General features: G+C 48.9%; 2 protein-coding genes across 4 annotated transcripts in view; one reads left to right on the top strand and one right to left on the bottom strand.

Annotated features, from left to right (window-relative positions):
• EIF1AD (eukaryotic translation initiation factor 1A domain containing) lies at positions 1-7878 on the top strand. 3 transcript variants are annotated; one of them, XM_089914506.1, is made up of 6 exons: positions 1-280; positions 906-1109; positions 1253-1361; positions 1464-1572; positions 1728-1792; positions 2332-7878. In XM_089914506.1, the coding sequence occupies exons 2-6, from the start codon at positions 1023-1025 to the stop codon at positions 2595-2597; spliced, it is 636 nt and encodes a 211-aa protein (XP_089770632.1). In that variant the 5' UTR covers positions 1-280; positions 906-1022; the 3' UTR covers positions 2598-7878. The 3 variants fall into 3 exon arrangements, with proteins under 3 accessions (XP_089770632.1, XP_089770631.1, XP_022447117.1); XM_089914505.1 differs by having other exon boundaries at positions 935-1109; XM_022591409.3 differs by having other exon boundaries at positions 3-280; positions 935-1109; positions 1745-1792; positions 2332-2597.
• SART1 (spliceosome associated factor 1, recruiter of U4/U6.U5 tri-snRNP) overlaps positions 7052-17822 on the bottom strand; it is a 24276-nt gene continuing 13505 nt past the window's right edge. The window contains exons 16-20 of the mRNA XM_022591413.3: positions 17579-17669; positions 17354-17489; positions 16810-16899; positions 16586-16707; positions 7052-16483 (exon numbers count right to left, since the gene is read on the bottom strand). Of these exons, the coding sequence (XP_022447121.2) occupies positions 16465-16483; positions 16586-16707; positions 16810-16899; positions 17354-17489; positions 17579-17669 (458 nt within the window). The 3' untranslated portion in view covers positions 7052-16464. The remainder of the gene's footprint in view (positions 16484-16585; positions 16708-16809; positions 16900-17353; positions 17490-17578; positions 17670-17822) is intronic.

Genomic DNA, 17822 nt, shown 5'->3' on the forward strand with positions numbered 1-17822 from the left:
CGGGGCCGGGAGACTTCCGGGAGAGCGCCGGAAGTACGGTGTGCGACTCAGGCTGACACGCGCCGTTCTCCTCGCCGTCGGCTTGCGAGAGTCTGACGGGAACCGGAGGCGTAGGAGACCCGAGTCCAAGACGACTCCACTGTCGTGACCGCCGACAAGTCCTTTTTCTGGGCTTTCATTGGCTCAGCTGCGAAGTGAGTCGTGGACGAGTCGATCTCAGCGTCCAGCCTGGAGAGCGGGGTCTTTTCAGGCAGCGCCCGTGGGATTCGAGGGCCAGAGAGTAAGTATGGGGCTTTCTCTCTGAACGTTTTTCCTCCGGAATAGGGAGGCAGGAGGGCAGGGGGCGGCAGCTAGGGATGACACGTCGGAGTTTCCTTTGGAAGCCATCAGTTTCCTGAGTACGCATTAGTCCTTGTTTTTTCAGCACCCAAGTCAGAAACAGTAGATGTCGAAGACCAAGCCAGCCTACCTTGACCTTTAATTAACTCGTTCCTGACTTGGATTCTCCTAACTTGTCTGTGTCTGTACTCTGTTGAGAGATTGAGCATCTGTGTTGTGTGGTTGTGCTGCACCTGGGATGTACAAGCATGTTGAGGAAGAAATGGTTTATCTTACTCCTTCCCCAAGTGGTTGCCAGAATGATTTATTTTTCTAGAACACGTATTTAGTTTTTGTGGTTATGTCAGTACTTAAGAATAATACGAGTTTTTTTACGTGCCTCACACTGTGCTAAGTGTTTTGTTTACGATTATTTTGTTTTAATAACCGTGTTCTGAGTTAGCTACTGCTTTTCTCTGAGGTCTAGAGAAATTGAACAGCCAGGAAATAACCAAGGTAGGGTTTGAATCCAAGCAATTGGATTTCAGAGCTCATGTTCTTAACCAGGACACTGTGTCACTCCTCAGTAAAAGGCCTCTCCCCATCTTCAAAACAGTCGTGCACTCTGAGCCTGCCATCCAAGAAACTCAGGAGGAGGAGTTGATAGTCTCTGCATCCCTCACCGCCCTGGGACAGGACCCAACATGTCTCAGGCCACCAAGAGGAAGCATGTGGTGAAGGAGTTGCTGGGGGAGCACATGGTGCCCTCCGACCAGCAGCAGATCGTGAGGGTAAGTGACATTGGGGACCAGCTGCTCTGCCCCTGCTCTCCACTCCTGTTGGGCCCCTGGGGTGGGGGCAGGGTGCACCACAGCTCAGTGGGTGTTGGAACCGGCTGATGAGGCTGGCTGGTAATTGGTCTCTCCTGGACCAGGTACTCAGGACCCCAGGGAACAATCTGCATGAGGTGGAGACAGCCGAGGGGCAGCGCTTCCTGGTGAGCATGCCCTCCAAATACCGCAAGAACATCTGGATCAAGAGAGGTGAGAGAGGCAGCCCTTTTGGAGACAGAACCGTTTCCTATGGCCTCAGCTTCTGCCACTGCAAGCAGGACTGACTGTGCTTTTTCTCCTCTCTACCTGCAGGGGACTTTCTCATCGTTGACCCTATTGAAGAGGGAGAGAAGGTGAAGGCCGAGATCTCCTTTGTGCTCTGCAAAGACCACGTGCGCTCTTTGCAGAAGGAGGGGCTCTGGTAGGATGGTCCCCTTGGTCACTGGCTGCCCTACTTCTCTGGAGGATTTACTTCCTAGTTGTGGATTTAGGGGAGGGAAGATCATGGCATCTCAGGCAGGAACAGCTGGAAACAGCTTTTTTGCTGAGGAGTTTCTCTGTCCTTTCTGACTTCAGCTCTTCTCTTGGCACAGGCCTGAGGCCTTCTCCGAAGTGGCTGAGAAACACAACAACCAGAACAGGTGAGGCACAAGTCCTGGGGTAGGGAAGACAGAAAATGGGGTTTCAGGCCTTGGTACCTTGAGGGGAAATAGAACCTTCCTTCATTCCTACATAGGGTCCCTGGTGAGAGCTTCTAAATTTGTGGTTGAAAGTATGATTTAAAAGTCAGATCTCCTGGGTTAAAGTTTCGGCCTTGCGAGTTATAACTGAGTGACTTTAAGCAGGTTAACCTATAAAATGGGAACTTTGTAAGGGTTAAAGAGACTAACGCTTGTAAAATTGCTGAGCATAGTACCTGGTAAGCAGTGTGGGTTCATTGAGTGTTGGTTGTAATAGAATCATTATTATTAAAGTCAGTAGCTCTAGCAAATTTTTGAGGTGGGGGTGAGGAGGAGGTAGTTTCTTGCTGCTTTTTTCTTGGCCAAGTTTCCTGCGATTCTCTCTGTGTCTGACTCGCTGAGCCCTGACTGCTTGGCCATATGGTCCTCCTTTTTGTGGGGCTTCTTGGTTTTCCCAGAAGGCCTTGGGCTAATTGTCCTTTCCCCCCACCCCGATGCAGACAGGCTCAGCCAGAACTCCCAGCTGAGCCACAGTCATCAGGAGAAGAGTCCAGCTCTGAAGGTGATGCTGACCTTTTTGTTAACACCAACCGCAGGCAGTGTCATGAGAGTGAGGAGGAGAGTGAAGAAGAGACAGCCTGAGACCCCGGGACCCTCTTCTCCTCCTGCTCAGGGAATAGTCCTTGGCTCCTCTGAGCTTGGACATGCCCAGGAGCCTCTGTGGATCTTTCCCCCTGGATGGGGACAAGGCAGGGCCCTTCTCTGAACTGACTTTCTGACATAGGAGAATTAAACCCCTGGTGGGTGGTGACTTATGCTGGTGTCGGAGTGGCTCTTTGGAGGAAGGAGGGACATGTGGTAAAGTTAAAAACTGCTCCTAGGTGGTGTCCTCATGGGCAGGTGGGCTGAATGGGCAGGAAATGGGAAATGGCTGGAATCTTTCCTAGTTTCTCCCTTTCTTGTCGGGCACTTAGTAAGTGCCAGGCCCTGTGTGCTTCCTTGCATGTACTTAGTAACTGGGATCATTCCCACCTCATTGCCTGCTTGCAGTTAGTACTGGTTCAGGTATTCAGGATCACAGTGGGACTTAGTGCCCATCTGCCTCTACGAGACCCTCAGGATGAATTTCACAGTGCCTCGTAAGCTGTTCTCCCTGCCTTTCTAGTCACTTGTGACTGCAGGAGCGCCCACCTCCATGCTGCCGTGTACATCCCCTGGTTGGTGGCCTCCTCATGGCTACTCAGACCATCACTCCTCAGCCCTCGTGCAAACCACATCATCCCATTTCTCCTTGGAAGCTTTTTACCTCTGACTGTACATTCTCCCTCTTCATTGCTGGCATTCACCTTTTAGTCACTGCTCAGACGTTGAAGTTTACCTCCTGGCTTAGAGTCTTCTACTCTTGCTTCCATCATTGTTTTTCTACATCCCATGGATGGGCCCGTTCAACACTATGGCCACCTAGGTCCTTGATGTCCCCATCACTAATGCCCTTGTCTTCTATTTCAGGCCTGTTGCCTATATCTGTAGTCACTCTTTGGACCCCTGACGTCACTAGAAATTGCAACGCCATTTGAATTCAAAAACCTGTACAATCACCACCTCCAGGCCTCCTTGCTCAACTACCACCCCTCCCGCCCCCCATAGAAATTCTTTATCTTCATCTTCCAGCCCTGCCACATTCTCACCGTCATTCTCCTATCTTCACTTCCTTCCCTGTGCAGCATCAATTCCGTGGTCTACACCCTGTACTCCTTTTCTTCCTCCATCGTGTTCATCTAGTAAAACCTAACCTTGGGTCAACCCAGTCATTCACCTCTGTGCCTGTACGCAAGTAACTGTTAGAGAAAATAGCCAACCTGGTTCATTAGTTTTACCTTAAATTCGTAATTACAAACCTCAGATGGCCACGCAGCACTGCCTGGCAGATCTACCCTGGGATGTCGTATTAGAAAACTTTTTTTTTTTTTTTTTTTACCAAATCCCTCTTAGCCTGATAGTTACAGACTGCAGCTCATTCTTCATTAAGAAATAGTAACCATTGGAGGGAACTTTTACCTCTCTGTTACCAACCCTACAACTGTGCTCATGGATCTTCCTGTCATTTTACTGCCCTTTGTAATCCAGTGGGACTTAAGCCTTTCCTCTCGTGCTTTGGAGCCTGTCTCTCTTTACTTAAGGAGTTTTTGTGAGTTTTGGTTTTTGTCATCCTGTGTACTGGGTATGTTAGCATCAAAGGTGCTATACAATCTCCCATCTGAAAAACAACCAGAAAAAAAAACCTGTCACTGATCCCACATCCTCTCCAGCTACCACTTCATTTACCTGCTCCTCATTCACTCTTTTACGCTTGCTTAGTGTAGTCTTAAATACGTATATACACGTGTGTATATGCTTACATGTGTATATATGCACGTATAGAAATGTGTGTATATACATTCATGTGCAAAAAATTAACCAGGTAAGTTGAAGATGTGAGTGTATTTTTAACTCATCTGAAGTTTATTTTTGTATGGAAGATGGCTAATTTTTTTCCCTAAAGGGCTAGCCACTTGTCCCTATACCATTTATTGAGTGGTTCATTCTTTGCTCACTGGTTCAAAATACCTTTTTTAAAATAAATGAAATTCCTGCATATATATGGATCTCTTTGGAATCTGGCACACTGATTGTGTGTGCACACGCCATATTTTATAGCACGATTGATAACTCATTCTCCCTCACCCTTGCCCCATCGTTCCTTGGAATTTTCCTGTTTTCTCTTACATAAAAACTTTAGGATGAACTGGTCATTGCATTTAAAAGTCCTGTTGCAATTTCCATTGGCGTGGTTTTAAATCTCATAGTTTGATTTGGAGAGGAGTGGTACTTAACGGTTGTTTTTGATCTTCCTATACAGAAATTAGTTATGTGTGTTCTTTTATAAGATGTTATCTTCTGGGAATTCCCTGGTGGTCCAGTGGTTAGGACTCCACACTCCCACTGCAGGGGGCACTGGTTTGATCCCTGGTTGGGGAACTAAGATCCTGCAAGCCATGCAGCCAAAAAAAAAAAAAATGTTGTCTTCATATGGGTCTGGTTCAATGTAGTCTTAAGAATTTTAGAGCTATTTGTTGTTATCAATGGGTTCTTTTGAAATTACATTTCCAACCATCACTGGCAGGTAGGAAAGCTGTCCATCTCTGTGTGCCCACCTATTTATCTAACTGAATTCTCATTAGTTCTAAGAGTTCTTCAGTTGATTCTCTTGGCTTTCTGGATAGAGTGTCAAATCATATTCTACCAGCGGCAGTTTCATCCTGTCCTTTACACTCATTTCTTTTCCTTGTGAATTGTGGAGGCCAGGACTTCCAGTATAATGTTGAATGGCACCCTTGTTTGTTCCTCTCTTACTGAGAATTGTTCTCATGTTTCATCATGAAATATTATTCTTGCTTTGGGTTTCTGGTTGATAAACTTCATTAGGCTGAAGATGTTTCCTTCTGTACCCGACTTACTGAGTGTTTTTTTCTTGTATTCAACAGTGATGAATTTTGACATTTATGAGATAGTCAAAAGATTTTTTTTATTATTGCACTGATTTACATGATTAGGTTTCCTGGTGTTGAACCATTCTTGAATTCTGATGTAAACTCTGCTTAGTTTTATATTTATTTATTAGGATTTTTGTGTCTATCCTTGGGCCAATTTCATTTTTTATTTTAATGATTTCTGTGTCCCATTTTGACAACAGCATTATGCTAGCCTTGTAGAATGGGTTTGGAGACATTTAATCTTTTTCTTTGGACTGGAGTAATTTATAGAAAAGGAGTTGTTTTGGGACTTCCCTGGTGGCACAGTGGTTAAGAATCCTCCTGCCAGTGCAGGGGACACAGGTTCAATCCCTGGCCCAGGAAGATCCCACATGCCGCGGAGCAGCTAAGCCCATGTGCCACAACTACTGAGCCTGCGCTCTAGAGCCTGCGAGCCACAACTACTGAGCCCTCGTGCCACAGCTACTGAAGACCGTGGGCCTAGAGCCCGTGCTTTGCAACAAGAGAAGCCCCTGCAACGAGAAGCGTGCATACCGCAACGAAGAGTAGCCCCGCCTCACCACAACTAGAGAAAGCCTGTGTGCAGGAATGAAGACCAAATCTAGCCAAAAATAAATAAATACATTTATTTAAAAAAAAATTTTTTTTAAAGAAAAGGAGTTGTTTCTTCAGGCTTTGATTGAATTTTAATTATAAAATCTGTGCTTGATTCCTTTTTTAAGGGTAGATCTTTGCCTTGTAATTTTTCTGTGGCATTTTATTCAAGTTTTCTATCCTTGAGTCAGTTTTGGTAATTTATATACTTTTAGAATTGTGTGTTTTTTTGTATATTTAAGCCTTTTTTTGCAAAACATCATGCGTACTATTTGTATCATTTGGGACTGTCTTACTTAAAAGTGACAAAAGTCTAATTCAAACCAGCAGAAGCAAACAAGAGCTCATTGTTCTGCAGTCTCAGGGCAGAGCTTTAGGCAGAGCTGACCTAGGCCAGCATAATTTCGTCAGGGCTCTCATTTATTTCTTGGATTGTCTGTGCTCCTCTTGGTTCAGCAATCTCTTCCTCCCTATAGGTTTTTTCGTCAGGAAGCTCCAGTTTGCACTTGGTCCTGACAGACAGAGAGTTACTTCTTCAGGATCCATGAACTTCAGGGAAGACCGACTGGTCTTGCTCTGGTCACTTGCCCTCTCCTGGCAACCACTCTGGCCAGGGCTGAGTAGGGGGAATAAGGGGAGGCTAGATGAACCTCCCTGATCCATATGACATGCGTTTCCCAGGGAATAGAGAGGTTCTTTTACCCAAAAAGGGGGCAAGGGGTGAGAGCAGATAAAACAACAAACATTTGTGGCTTTTGTTTTGGGGAGGGTTTTTTTTTTTGGCCATACTGTGCAGCTTGTGAGATATTAGTTCCCCAACCAGGGATTGAACCCCAGGGCAGTGAGAGCGCCCCGGAGTCCTAACCACTGGACTGCCAGGGAATTCCCAAAATGACAAACGTTGTCCTGAATTCTGTGTATTTTATTTTCTTTGACTAGCTTTGCAAGATACCTGTCTACTTTATTAGCTTTTTCCTTCTGTTTCTTTGGGGTTATTTGCTCATTCTGACTTCTTGGGTTGTATGCTTAGTTAATTAATTTCAGACTTGTTTTCTAGTACATTTAGGGCTAAGAATCTTCCTTTAAGTACTCCTTTGTTTCCTGTTTTTTTTTTTTTTTTTTGGCCGAGCCGCATCGCTTGCGGGAATCTCATTTCTCCGACGAGGGATTGAACCCAGGCCACGGCAGTGAAAGCACTGAGTCCTAACCACTGGACCAGCAGGGAATTCCCTGTTTCCCACTTTATCGGGTGTACTTGTGTGATTTGGGGGGGCATTGTATCTAAGCATGGCCTTCTGTTTTTCTCCAGCCCTCAGTGATTCTGTGATCTACCTAATAACCTCTTTTTTCTTCCTAAAACCTTTTAATCTTGACTTCTCCCTCTCTTATCAGCCATTCAACTCCTGGGGGTCATACCTAGGAATTCTGATGGAGGTAGAGTCCTTGTATTCTGCATACTGTTCCCCTTTGTCATTCTCCAAAGTTGAATTCCACCTCTATTCTCCCAACTTAGTAGTGGAGTCCAACCATATATGAATAGATGTCCCCGAATGAGCTGGCTTTTAGGAGCCCTCCTTCCCCAATGCCTATGCCAGTCGATGTGATCTGTTGCCTAATAGTACTGACCCCTGCTGCAGCTAGGTTTGAGACTTGTAGCCCGCCAGACTCCGCACGTCTATCACTTTACGACCAACCTTTACAGCCAGGTCATGTCCATCGGAGCCCCCCCATGCAGCCCAGCTCGCTTTCCTCCCTTGTCATCCAGCCACACATATATGTGTGCCAAGGAGCACCCGTGGCACTCTGAGCTAGCCGCATGGTTTTTCTCCTGTAATATGTAAACGTGGTGAGATATCTTGACACAGTTTCTCATGTTAAGACATCCTTGCATTCCTGGAATAAAATAGCCATGATACATTTTTCAGTGTATTGCTGGATTTGGTTTTCTGATGTTTGGGAGGATTTTGGCATCCAGGTTCATAAGTGAGATGGTTTAAGCTTTTCCTTTCCTGTGTTGCCCTTGTCTGGGTGGTTTGGTTTTGTTTTATCAAGGTTATGCCAACCTCGTAAAATGAATTGGGAGAATGTTCTCTCTCATTATTAGTGTTTGTGTAAGATTGGGATTTTACACTTCTAAAATTTTTGGTAAAACCGCCTGTGCCTGGCATTTTCGCGGTAGGTTTTTAACTCTAGATTTTTATTGAGTATAGGATTGCTCGGGTTTCTGTTCTTGAGTCAGTGATATTTTCAAGAAAAAATATTTTCTTATTTTATCTATGGCACAAAGTTATTTGTAGAATTGCCTTATGTTCATAATCTTGACTGTATCCAAAGTTATATCCCCTTTTTTATATCTAATACTATTTTTTTGTGTTTTCTCTTTTTTAATCTTGTCGATCTTGGCAGAAGTTCATTTATTACTCTCTTCAGGGCACTGGCTTTTTTGTGTGTGTGTGGTATGCAGGCCTCTCACTGTTGTGGCCTCTCCCGTTGCGGAGCACAGGCTCCAGACGCGCAGGCTCAGCGGCCATGGCTCACGGGCCCAGCCGCTCTGCGGCATGTGGGATCTTCCCGGACCAGGGCACGAACCCGTGTCCCCTGCGTCGGCAAGCAGACTCTCAACCACTGTGCCACCAGGGAAGCCCAGGGCACTGGCTTTTTTGTTATCATTCCTCATTGTTAGTTTTTTTTCTATTTCATTAATTTCTGCTCTTACCATATTTGTCCTTATACTGCCTTTGGGTTTATTCTGTGGTTCTTTTTCTAACCCTTTTGGTTTGGTCCTTAACTCATTGATTTTCAGCTTTACCTCCTCGCTCCCCACAAAACTAGTTAGGGAATTTTCAAATCTGAAGAAAAAGTAAAATAATTATAAAATAGGTACCTGTGTACCCTTCAACAGGGTCACTAATTTATAACATTTTGTCATGTTCTACTTCTCTATACATACAAAACACATAGGTTTTGCATTTAGTTGTTACATCTCTTTAGCCTCTTAATTTAGAATAGACTTCTTAACATTTTTTTGGTTTATTTTTCATAAAATAGACTTTTAAACAAGTTCAGGCCAGTTTTATTATAACAAATGTCCTGGGTTTGGGTTTGTGTGATTATTTTTGTATGCTTAGATTTGAGTTAAACAATTTTAGCAAAAACCTAGAGCTGATGTGCTTTGACCACATCACCAGGTACAGAGATGATGTTCATCTATTGCAGATCACAAGGCACGTGATACAGGATGTCCAGCTATTGGTGATGCTAATTTTGATCACCTGGTTAAAGGGATGGCTTCTAGGTCATTTTCTTATGAAGGTATTATTTTCCCTTTGTAATTAGGTAATCTGTGGTACAGTCTTACCTTTTAAGGCTAAAGTTTCCCTTAATGCAGCTCTATAAGTATTTGTATTTGTTTTTTTTTAATTGCGTTGAAATTTTTTTGTGTATGAATTTTTTCATACCCATTAACAACTCCCCATTTGCCCTTCCTCCAGTCCCTGACAACCACAATTCTATTGTACCTTCTGTTTCTTGTTTTTTTTTTTTTTGGCTGCACCATGCGGCTTGCAGGATCTTAGTTCCCTGACCAGGGATTGAACCCGGCCCCTCGGCAGTGAGAGCACGAACCACTGGCCCGCCAGGGAATTCCCTACTTTCTGTTTCTGTGAGTTTGACTAGATACCTCAGATAAGTGGGCTCATTCAATAGTTGCCTTTTTGTGACTGCCTTATTTATTTCACTTTGTATAATGTTCTCAAGGTTTATCCATGTCGTAGCATATGCCATAATTTCCTTCCTCTTTAAGACTGAATAATATTCCATTGTTTGTATGTGCCACATTTTTTTTATCCAAGAGTCGGTGGACTCTTGGATTCTTTCCACCTTTTACCTGTTGTGACTAATGCTCTTATGAACACGGATGTACAGATATCTCTGAAACCTTGCTTTCAGTTCTTTTGGATATATACCCAGAAGTGGAATTGCTGGATCACAGGGCTATTTTTAATTTTTTAAGGACCCACTGCCATACCGTTTTCCATGGTGGCTGCACAAGTTTGCATTCCCCACCATCAGTGCACAGGGGTTCAAGTTTCTTCACTCCCTTGCCAATGCATTATTTTTTATTTGTTTGTTTGCTAGTAGCCATCCTGATAGGTGTGAAATATCTAGTATTTTAATTATACTTTAGTTTTGAGTGTTTTTAAATTTCCATCATGATGCCTTTTTTGGTCCATAAATTTTTTAAATTATTTTTTATAAATTTACTTATTTATTCTTGGTTGCGTTGGGTCTTTGTTGCTGTGCATGGGCTTTCTCTAATTGTGGCGAGTGGAGGCTGCTCTTCATTGCGGTGCACAGGCTTCTGATTGCGGTGGCTTGTCCTGTTGCGGAGCACGGGCTCTAGGCCCGCGGGCTTCAGTAGTTGTGGCTTGTGGGCTCTAGGGCACAGGTTCAGTAGTTGTGGCGCACGGGCTTAAGTTGCTCCATGGCATGTGGGATCTTCCTGGACCAGGGCTCGAACCTGTGGCCACTGCATTGGCAGGTGGATTCTTAACCACTGTGCCACCAGGGAAGCCCCAGCACCTTTACTTCTGTCTTCCATATCTCTTAGCTTTTCTTTTACATTTTTAAAATTCTCAGTCCTTCTTTGAAGATTTTCTCAATCTGGTCTTCCAATTGATTGATTCCTAAACTGTGTCCCTTCTATTGTGTATCCTGTCTGTTGTGTTCTTTATTTCAGATCAAGATGAGTTCTCTAGCAGGTTTAAACTACAAATGACCGTACTGGAATTTTCCTTTATAGAGAACTCTGGGATCCAATGTCTAATACACTTTAGCAATAGCCCCCTGGGGGAGTGAGTAGACCAGGCTTCAAGGCCACTGAAATTTGGCCAGCACGCACATGTCTATCACGTTCTGAGAGGATACGCGTGGGATTCTGGAGTGTGCACTGCTCAGCAGCAGGAAGAAGTTCACAAATGCAAAAGCCCTGGGGTCAATAAGTACTGGAGGAATATAATTTCCAAAGCTGAGATGAATTCCATGGGGCTGAGTGTCAGGGCCCCTGCACACTGGTCTCGTCTGGTGACCCAGTTTAAAGGCTTTAAATGTGGAATATGCTGCCTTCAATGTACAAAGAAGCCAAATTGGTGTAGGTCCTCTTTGTAGTTTGAGGAAAAGGACAGCAATTTGTCCTTAGTAGTTGCCCAGATACCCCCTTAGGAAATTCCTTGGGTTGCGGGACCCTGGATTTTGTCTTCATTCAAGGCCCAACCAACTCTGCTTACCTGTGTCTGAGGAGCACGTAAAGCAGCGTGGGCAGTTTCCTCAGTAGGAACCACTCTCAGAATATCATCAATGTGAGGGAAAGTTGGGACGCCAACAGTGGCTCGTGTGCTCACATGTGATGCATTGATGACATACTTGGGGGAATCCAGAATCCCTGTGGAATGTGTCAAGGCCCACTGCGCACCTTGCCTGGCGACATAGAGGAATAAACCGTTAGCAGTGCCCAAGGCTGTCTCCCAAGTGGCAGCAATTTCTTCAGTTATTGTTACGATAGAATCTGGTGATGCTGAAATATCCACTTCACTAGGTAACCTTTGCTCGTTCACAGCGAGGTGCCAAGCACCCGAAACCCTTGTTTCTAGCCAGTGCAGCTTGTTAAGCATGGAGACAGCGCTGTGTATCACTCCGTTTTCATGAATTTCTGTATGAGAAGGGTACTCTTTTTCTTCCTGGGGTTCGAACTGCATGACCTTGGCCGAAGTGAGAGGGGTGTAGTCAGTTCCTGGCTCCACATTCAGTCGACGTTCATAGAAGCTGCCAGCAGGGTCACAATAAGCATGTCCACCAGAAAGTCAGCGCTTGCCCTGGGTTGCAGGAGCCCAACGGTCCACTCGGATGATACAATCCAGTAGCAGTCTCAGTCCAAGCATAGGGTGCGAGGGCCCCAAGAGCAATTGTGACTGGTTAGCCACTGGTAACAAGTTCCACAACAAAAGAGGGGTGTTCACTTACCCAGGCGTTAGTCTCTCAACCCTCAGCACACAGACAGGAGTATGAGCTCAAAAGCACTTGGAGAGTGGTGGGGAGCTGCCCTAGTCCTCTTTCAGTTCTAAAGGACCCAAATCAGGGTGCAGAGGAACTCATACAGCAGTATCTGCCCTGACTGATCTGTCTCACACAGAGCTTTGCGGGAGGGGGCCTCTGCAGGGAAATCCTCCCCTTTTTCAGTTTCCCTTTCTGTCCAAGGCTGACAAATCAGACACATTTTGGGACCCCTCCTGTCTCCGCCCACCCCCGCAGGGGAGCATATATTGACACAGAGGGCAATTTTGCTTTTCTTAGTGTCCCCAGAGCAGGTGTACAGAGGAGGGAAAGGGCAGGGGTCTGAGGAAGGGCAGGTAACGTGGTCTCACTGGGCAGGGCCATGTTGTCTGGCAGGTACAGGCCTGGAGTGCCAGCCTAGGGGGTTTTGATGGGAGTCACCTGAGATGGCAGGACCTGGTGCATCAGGAGTCAGAGAGGGGGAAATGGGTGTCGCAGGAAGGGCTGGGACCCACCGGAGTGAAGACCCCGAGTGAGGCTGACTACCCAGGGCATTAGGGCCTCAGAGAAATGGCCTTGGGGGAGTGACTTTGGCTCTCACCTCGGCCCTGTGAGCGAGGACAGCCATCTCCATCCTATACCAAGATGAAGACATTCAGAGCAGCAGAATATGGTAGTTTATCACCAACAGACAGAACTTCTAGAAGACAAACTTCAGAAAAAAATGAAAATGACTCCAGAGGAGAGATCTGAGAGGCAAGAAGGAACGAGGAACAAGTTCATTAATGATGATGATGTCTGACTAGGGGGTGGTTCTTAGAAAGTCAAGATAAGGTCCTGGAGGATAAAAAACACCTAAGAATAGGGACTTCCTTGGCGGTCCAGTGGTTAGGACTCTGCGCTTGCACTGCAGGTGGCACCAGTTCCATCCCTGGTTGGGGACTAAGATCCCAAAAGCCATACGGCCAAAACTAAAAAAAAAAAACAAAAAAACAAAAAAACAAAACCCATGTAAGGATAGAGAGGGAGCAATCATAATTAAAGGGTTCTAAAGGCCTTGTATAGTTTGAAGGGAGATAGATCTATTGACCAAGTTTAGACTTTAATACACACGTTGAAACGTTAAGGGTAATCTCCAAAAGAATAGGAAGAGTGGATAACTTCCAAGCCAGTAAGAAGAAAAGGTGTTAAACACTCAATCACTCAAAAAGAAAGCAAAGGAGAAAAACAAGAGAAACAGGACAAACAGAAAGTATTACTTGTATAGAACAGAAACTACTCCGTTTAAGCAGAAAAGGGATTTTCTAGACCATTTTAGGTGACTGTGATGGTTAATTTTGTGTGTCAACTTAACCGGGCTCAGGGATTCCCAGATGGCTGGTAAAACGTTACTTCTGGTGTGTCTGTGAGGGTGTTTCTGGAAATTAGCATTTGGAGCAGTAGACCGAGTACAGAAGGCCCCCTCGCCAATGCAGGTGGGCCTCACCCATTGCGCCCCGAGAGCCTGAGGAGGACGGGGAGGGGGCGGTGAGGGCGAGTTTGCTCCGTTTGAGCTGGGACACCCGACTCCTCCTCACTCCTCAGGGCTTCAGGCTCAGACTTGAGACACACCACCGGCTTTCCTGGGTCTCTAGCTCGGAGATGGCGTATCTGGGGCTTCTCATAATCACGTGAGCCAATTCCTGTAATAAACCTCATATATGTGCACATATCCTAACGGTTGTTTCTCTGGAGAACTCTGATACATTCACAGAATCCCAGGGGGTCAGAGAACAAATCTCAGAAGGGTGCCTGAACTGGCAGGGCCCTACCTGGGCCTCCAGGATAAGAACTGGGGAGGCTTCATCAGGCAGCCCTGGGGAGGGGGAGGGGAGAAGGCAGGGGACCCTGTTGCTTCCCAGTCCTGCGGGGAAATGACAGAACTGGACCATGAGCTGACAGGAGCCACAGCCTGGGTATGGCTGCTGGGGCTTGAAGGGGTTCAGTGGACCTGGGCAGGGTGTGGGCACAGCTCAGAGGGAGAAGGACCACCTGAGTGAGGAGGGGACCCATCCTGCCCGTTTCACTTGCAGGCCACACCCACTTCGGATAATCGGCTTTTGGGCCGAGGTTCCCATCACCAGGCCCAGAAAAAAGGGCCTTCTTGGGGGCTGGCCAGGGAATGAAGCGGCTGGGAGTGGCGAAGGGGTCCTGGGCAGGCCTTTATACCTTGGTGAGGGTGCCACGTGGGCCGGTGGCAGAGAGGCAGATGTATGGGCTTCTGTAAATTGAAGCTGGGCCCTCTGAGCCCCTTTGAAGGCCTTGTGTCACGTGGAAGGGCATGGACTCCCCCCATCCCCTTCACGTCTGGTGGTGTCCTTGCTCAACGGCTGCTCACCCATCAGATCCTCACAGGCCCAGGCAGCCAGTCTGGCCCTGCTCCTTACCCTCAGGCCCAGCAGCCCTGATGCTCAGTAAACATTTGCTGAAGTAATGAAAGGATGAACGTTCTTAACTCTGCTTTACACCAGCCCTGGAAGTCTGAGATGAAACACGGACTCAGTGGTAATTCGCCCGAGGTCAGACAGCTTTTGAATAGAAAAGCAGTCCAGATGAGTTAGCGCCCCAGCCAGCTTGCCCCCAGGCCCTGGCTAAGACCTCAGGGACCCTCACACCAGCCTGTGCGGAGGCATCACTGCCTGTTCCTGAGGGGGAAAGTGTTGCTGGCAGGGCCCCACCTTCTCCCAGGGTTCTGCCTGTGCTGGGGGCTCAGGCCTCAAAAGATTTGGTGGCCCCCAGCCCCTCCCACCTCCAGGGAGCTGAACTGACGCCTTGCTGCTTCCCAGCCCCCAGCAGGGGCAAGCACAGCCTGGAGAGGGGACTAGCTAGCATGCATTTGGGCCGGGAAGGGCAAGCACGGGGCCTGGGGACCAGAGGCCACAGGATGTCTCAGAGGAAGCAGACGGCCAAGCAGGGAGGCTTCCTGGAGAGGCCCCTGCGAGTCCCTGGAAGCCCCTCCTAGCCCCTGGTGCACTATTTACTGTCTCCTCAGTCACAGGGTCAGCGTTGGGAGGCATCCTGGGCCAAACCTGGTCAATTTGACCCTGGTCCACCGTTGCTTTAGGCCTTGGTCGTTTCTGGCTCTGATGATGGCGACAGCCTCCTAAAAGGCTGCACAGCGTACGGTGTGAGCTTTGACAAGAGCTCGGCCAGAGCTGGTGCTATGCCACCAGGGACACTGGACTGCCCATCCATAACACCGGACGTGCCTCAGAGGCTTCCAGGAGAAATGGACGGAGATTCCCCAAATCCCAGGTCTGGGCTAGACATCCTACGGGGACCCTCCATGAGGAAGCAGCCCAGATGAAAATTAAATCAGAATCAGACCTCAACACGAGATGAGCGCAAGAAAGCACGAGGGGCTGGTGCTTGCTGGGTCTGCCATGCAAAAACTGTCATCAAAGGCAATGTGTTAAGCAACTGTATTTTTGTCCCTTGCTTACATTTCTCTCACCCTAAGGTTATCCACTCTTTTCTTCGTTTCATTAAAAAAAAAAAAATCCCGTGAAGCGTCTGGAATGCATCCGGGTGTACGTCAGGGTGGGCGCTGGTTTGGTCGGACTCCCATGGGAGCCAGCTGTCACCTTTCCCTTGATTCAGGCTCTTGCTCACCCCTCACAGAGTTCTTCCCTGCTTAACTGGACACAGCTCCCAGGAGGTACTCCAAGGAACTCTCAGCCTCTCGTTCCACACACACCAAGGCGGTACAGGATCACGGAGCAGCCTCGGGTAGCACCTCCGCCCTGCGCTGCCCCCAGTCCCTGCCCCACCCGTCCTGGCCGGGGAGGGCAGTGCCACTTGTGGCTCTGGAGGCTGGGAGAGACCAGGGTGACTGAGCCTCTAAAACACCTTCCACTTACCCAAAAGCTAGCCCTGCAGAGGATAAGGCACGGCCTTCAACAGACGGCCAGGACCCATGCAACCACACCGGGGAGGCCAGGGGAGGGGGCGAGAAAGTGAACCAGCTGGCTTCTCTTTAGCTGGCTGGGGCCCAGGGTGGGCTGGAGAACCACCTTAGAGGATCCAGGCTAGCTTTCTCCCTGAATCTCCGTTATTTGTGTCACCTACGACCAGGTCTCACCTGGCAGAGGCCATCACTCTAAGCCACCTCTGAGGGGTCTTGCTCACCTTCGCACTGCAGGTGAACGAACAGATGAGTTCATTTAATTGTCACGAGACATCCTATGAAGCAGAGGTGTCTTGATGGTACAAATGGCAGAATTAAAGCCCAGAGAGGTTCAGTGACTTGCCTGAGGTCACAAAGGTGATGGAGCCTGAGGGCAGTGTCACTGATGCTCCTCCACCTGCCCTCCTCCCAGGTCTAACCCTGGAATCTGCACCATGACCAGGGGGGAAAAAAATAAGGAGGGAACTTTATTTAATATTAAAGTTGGGAGGGGATCAGAAGGGAGGTCGGCTTCACTTGGTAATGGTGTTCCTGTGGAGAGAAGAGGGGCGTGAGGCTGCAGAGCGGCTGCGCGCCTCCCCGACCCCACGCATGCACCGCGAGGCCCTGTGCCCGCCCCGCCTCCCCACTCACGCGTTCATGCTCTTGCCACTGCCGCTGAGCACGATGTACGGTGTCTTCTGGGCCTTCTGCTTCTCCTGGAGCAAAGCCACAGTGCCCAGGGGCGTGTCGCTGGAGCTCATCTTCTTCAGGAGCTGCGGGGGCAGGGTTGGTCAACACGGGTGGGAGCGGGCCTCGGCACCTCAGCTGCCCACCACGCGTCCCGAGGCCCCCCCCGCGACCCCTCAGGCACCCACCGCCTCCTCGTCCAGCTTCTTCATCCGCCGCTCCGTCTTCATCTTGCCCGAGCCCTTCCCATGGAAGCGGTGGGACAGCTGCCGGAAAGCCTGAGACGGGGGAGGGGGGCAGGACCGTGTTGGAGCCGCCCAAGCCGCACGGGGTAGGGGGAGGGGCAGCGCTAGGCCCAGGGTGGGGCGGGGTGGCTGGGAGGGGATGGGAGAAGGCCAGCAGCCCTAGCACCCTCTGGGGCCCCCAGCAGAGTGGGAGGGATGGACTTCGTCGGGGCACCGGGGCTGGGGCTGGAGCGAGGGGGCAGCACACCCAGGGAGCATGTGGGGAAGAGCGCTGGCGGGTGGAAGACAAAGAAAAGATGGGAGAGTCGGCCGCCCCGCGAGGGCCGCCGGCGGTGAGAGTGAGGGGTCAGGCCAGCAAAGGCACCCTCCCGCCAGGCCTGCGAGGGGGACCACCGTGCCTGCCAGAGACACAGACACCACCAGCCCCCCAGCCCAGACCCTGGGGTGCGGCTCTGCCTTGCAGCCCTGCCTCAGAGGCCCCGCTTACCTCCTTGGGAGTGAGTTTCCGGCCCGTCTCGTCCACGTACTCTATCTTGACGTCAGGCTTGTAGCCGTCCTTCTCCTTGAAGTCCTGGGTGAAGCCTCGGTACTCCTCCCGCCGGCTGTACTTGTCATCGATGGCCCTGCCCGAGACGGATAGGGATTCAGTGTGAGCCGCTGCCCCCCCGGCCCAGGCTCCAGGCAGTGCGGCCCAGGCTGGTGCCCCACTCACATCTTGTCCTCGATGCAGTACACGGCTGACGGCAGGGACTTGTTGGGCGCCTTCACCCGGGCCACCTTCTGCACCGTTGTCTCCAGCAGCCCTGAGGACAGGGGTTATGAGACTCCAGGCTGCCCAGCACCCGCCAACAGCACGGGGCCACTGGGAGACCCTCAGAGCTGTGCTGTGGGAGTGGATGGACATCAGGCCCATTGTGTAGACGGAGGAAACGGAGACAAGAGTCAGGTCCTTGTCA

The sequence above is a fragment of the Delphinapterus leucas genome, chromosome 7 (assembly GCF_059928025.1).
Source record: "Delphinapterus leucas isolate spDelLeu-1000000601 "Yukka" chromosome 7, BTC_Dleu_Yukka2, whole genome shotgun sequence".
Lineage (NCBI taxonomy): Eukaryota > Metazoa > Chordata > Mammalia > Artiodactyla > Monodontidae > Delphinapterus > Delphinapterus leucas.

Excerpts from the sequence above, each read along its gene's own strand:
- EIF1AD (XM_089914506.1), top strand. The coding sequence starts at position 1,023 with ATGTCTCAGGCCACCAAGAGGAAGCATGTGGTGAAGGAGTTGCTGGGG. Across the intron at positions 1,110-1,252 it reads ACCAGCAGCAGATCGTGAGG|GTACTCAGGACCCCAGGGAA; the intron begins GTAAGTGACATT and ends CTCCTGGACCAG. Across the intron at positions 1,793-2,331 it reads AAACACAACAACCAGAACAG|ACAGGCTCAGCCAGAACTCC; the intron begins GTGAGGCACAAG and ends ACCCCGATGCAG.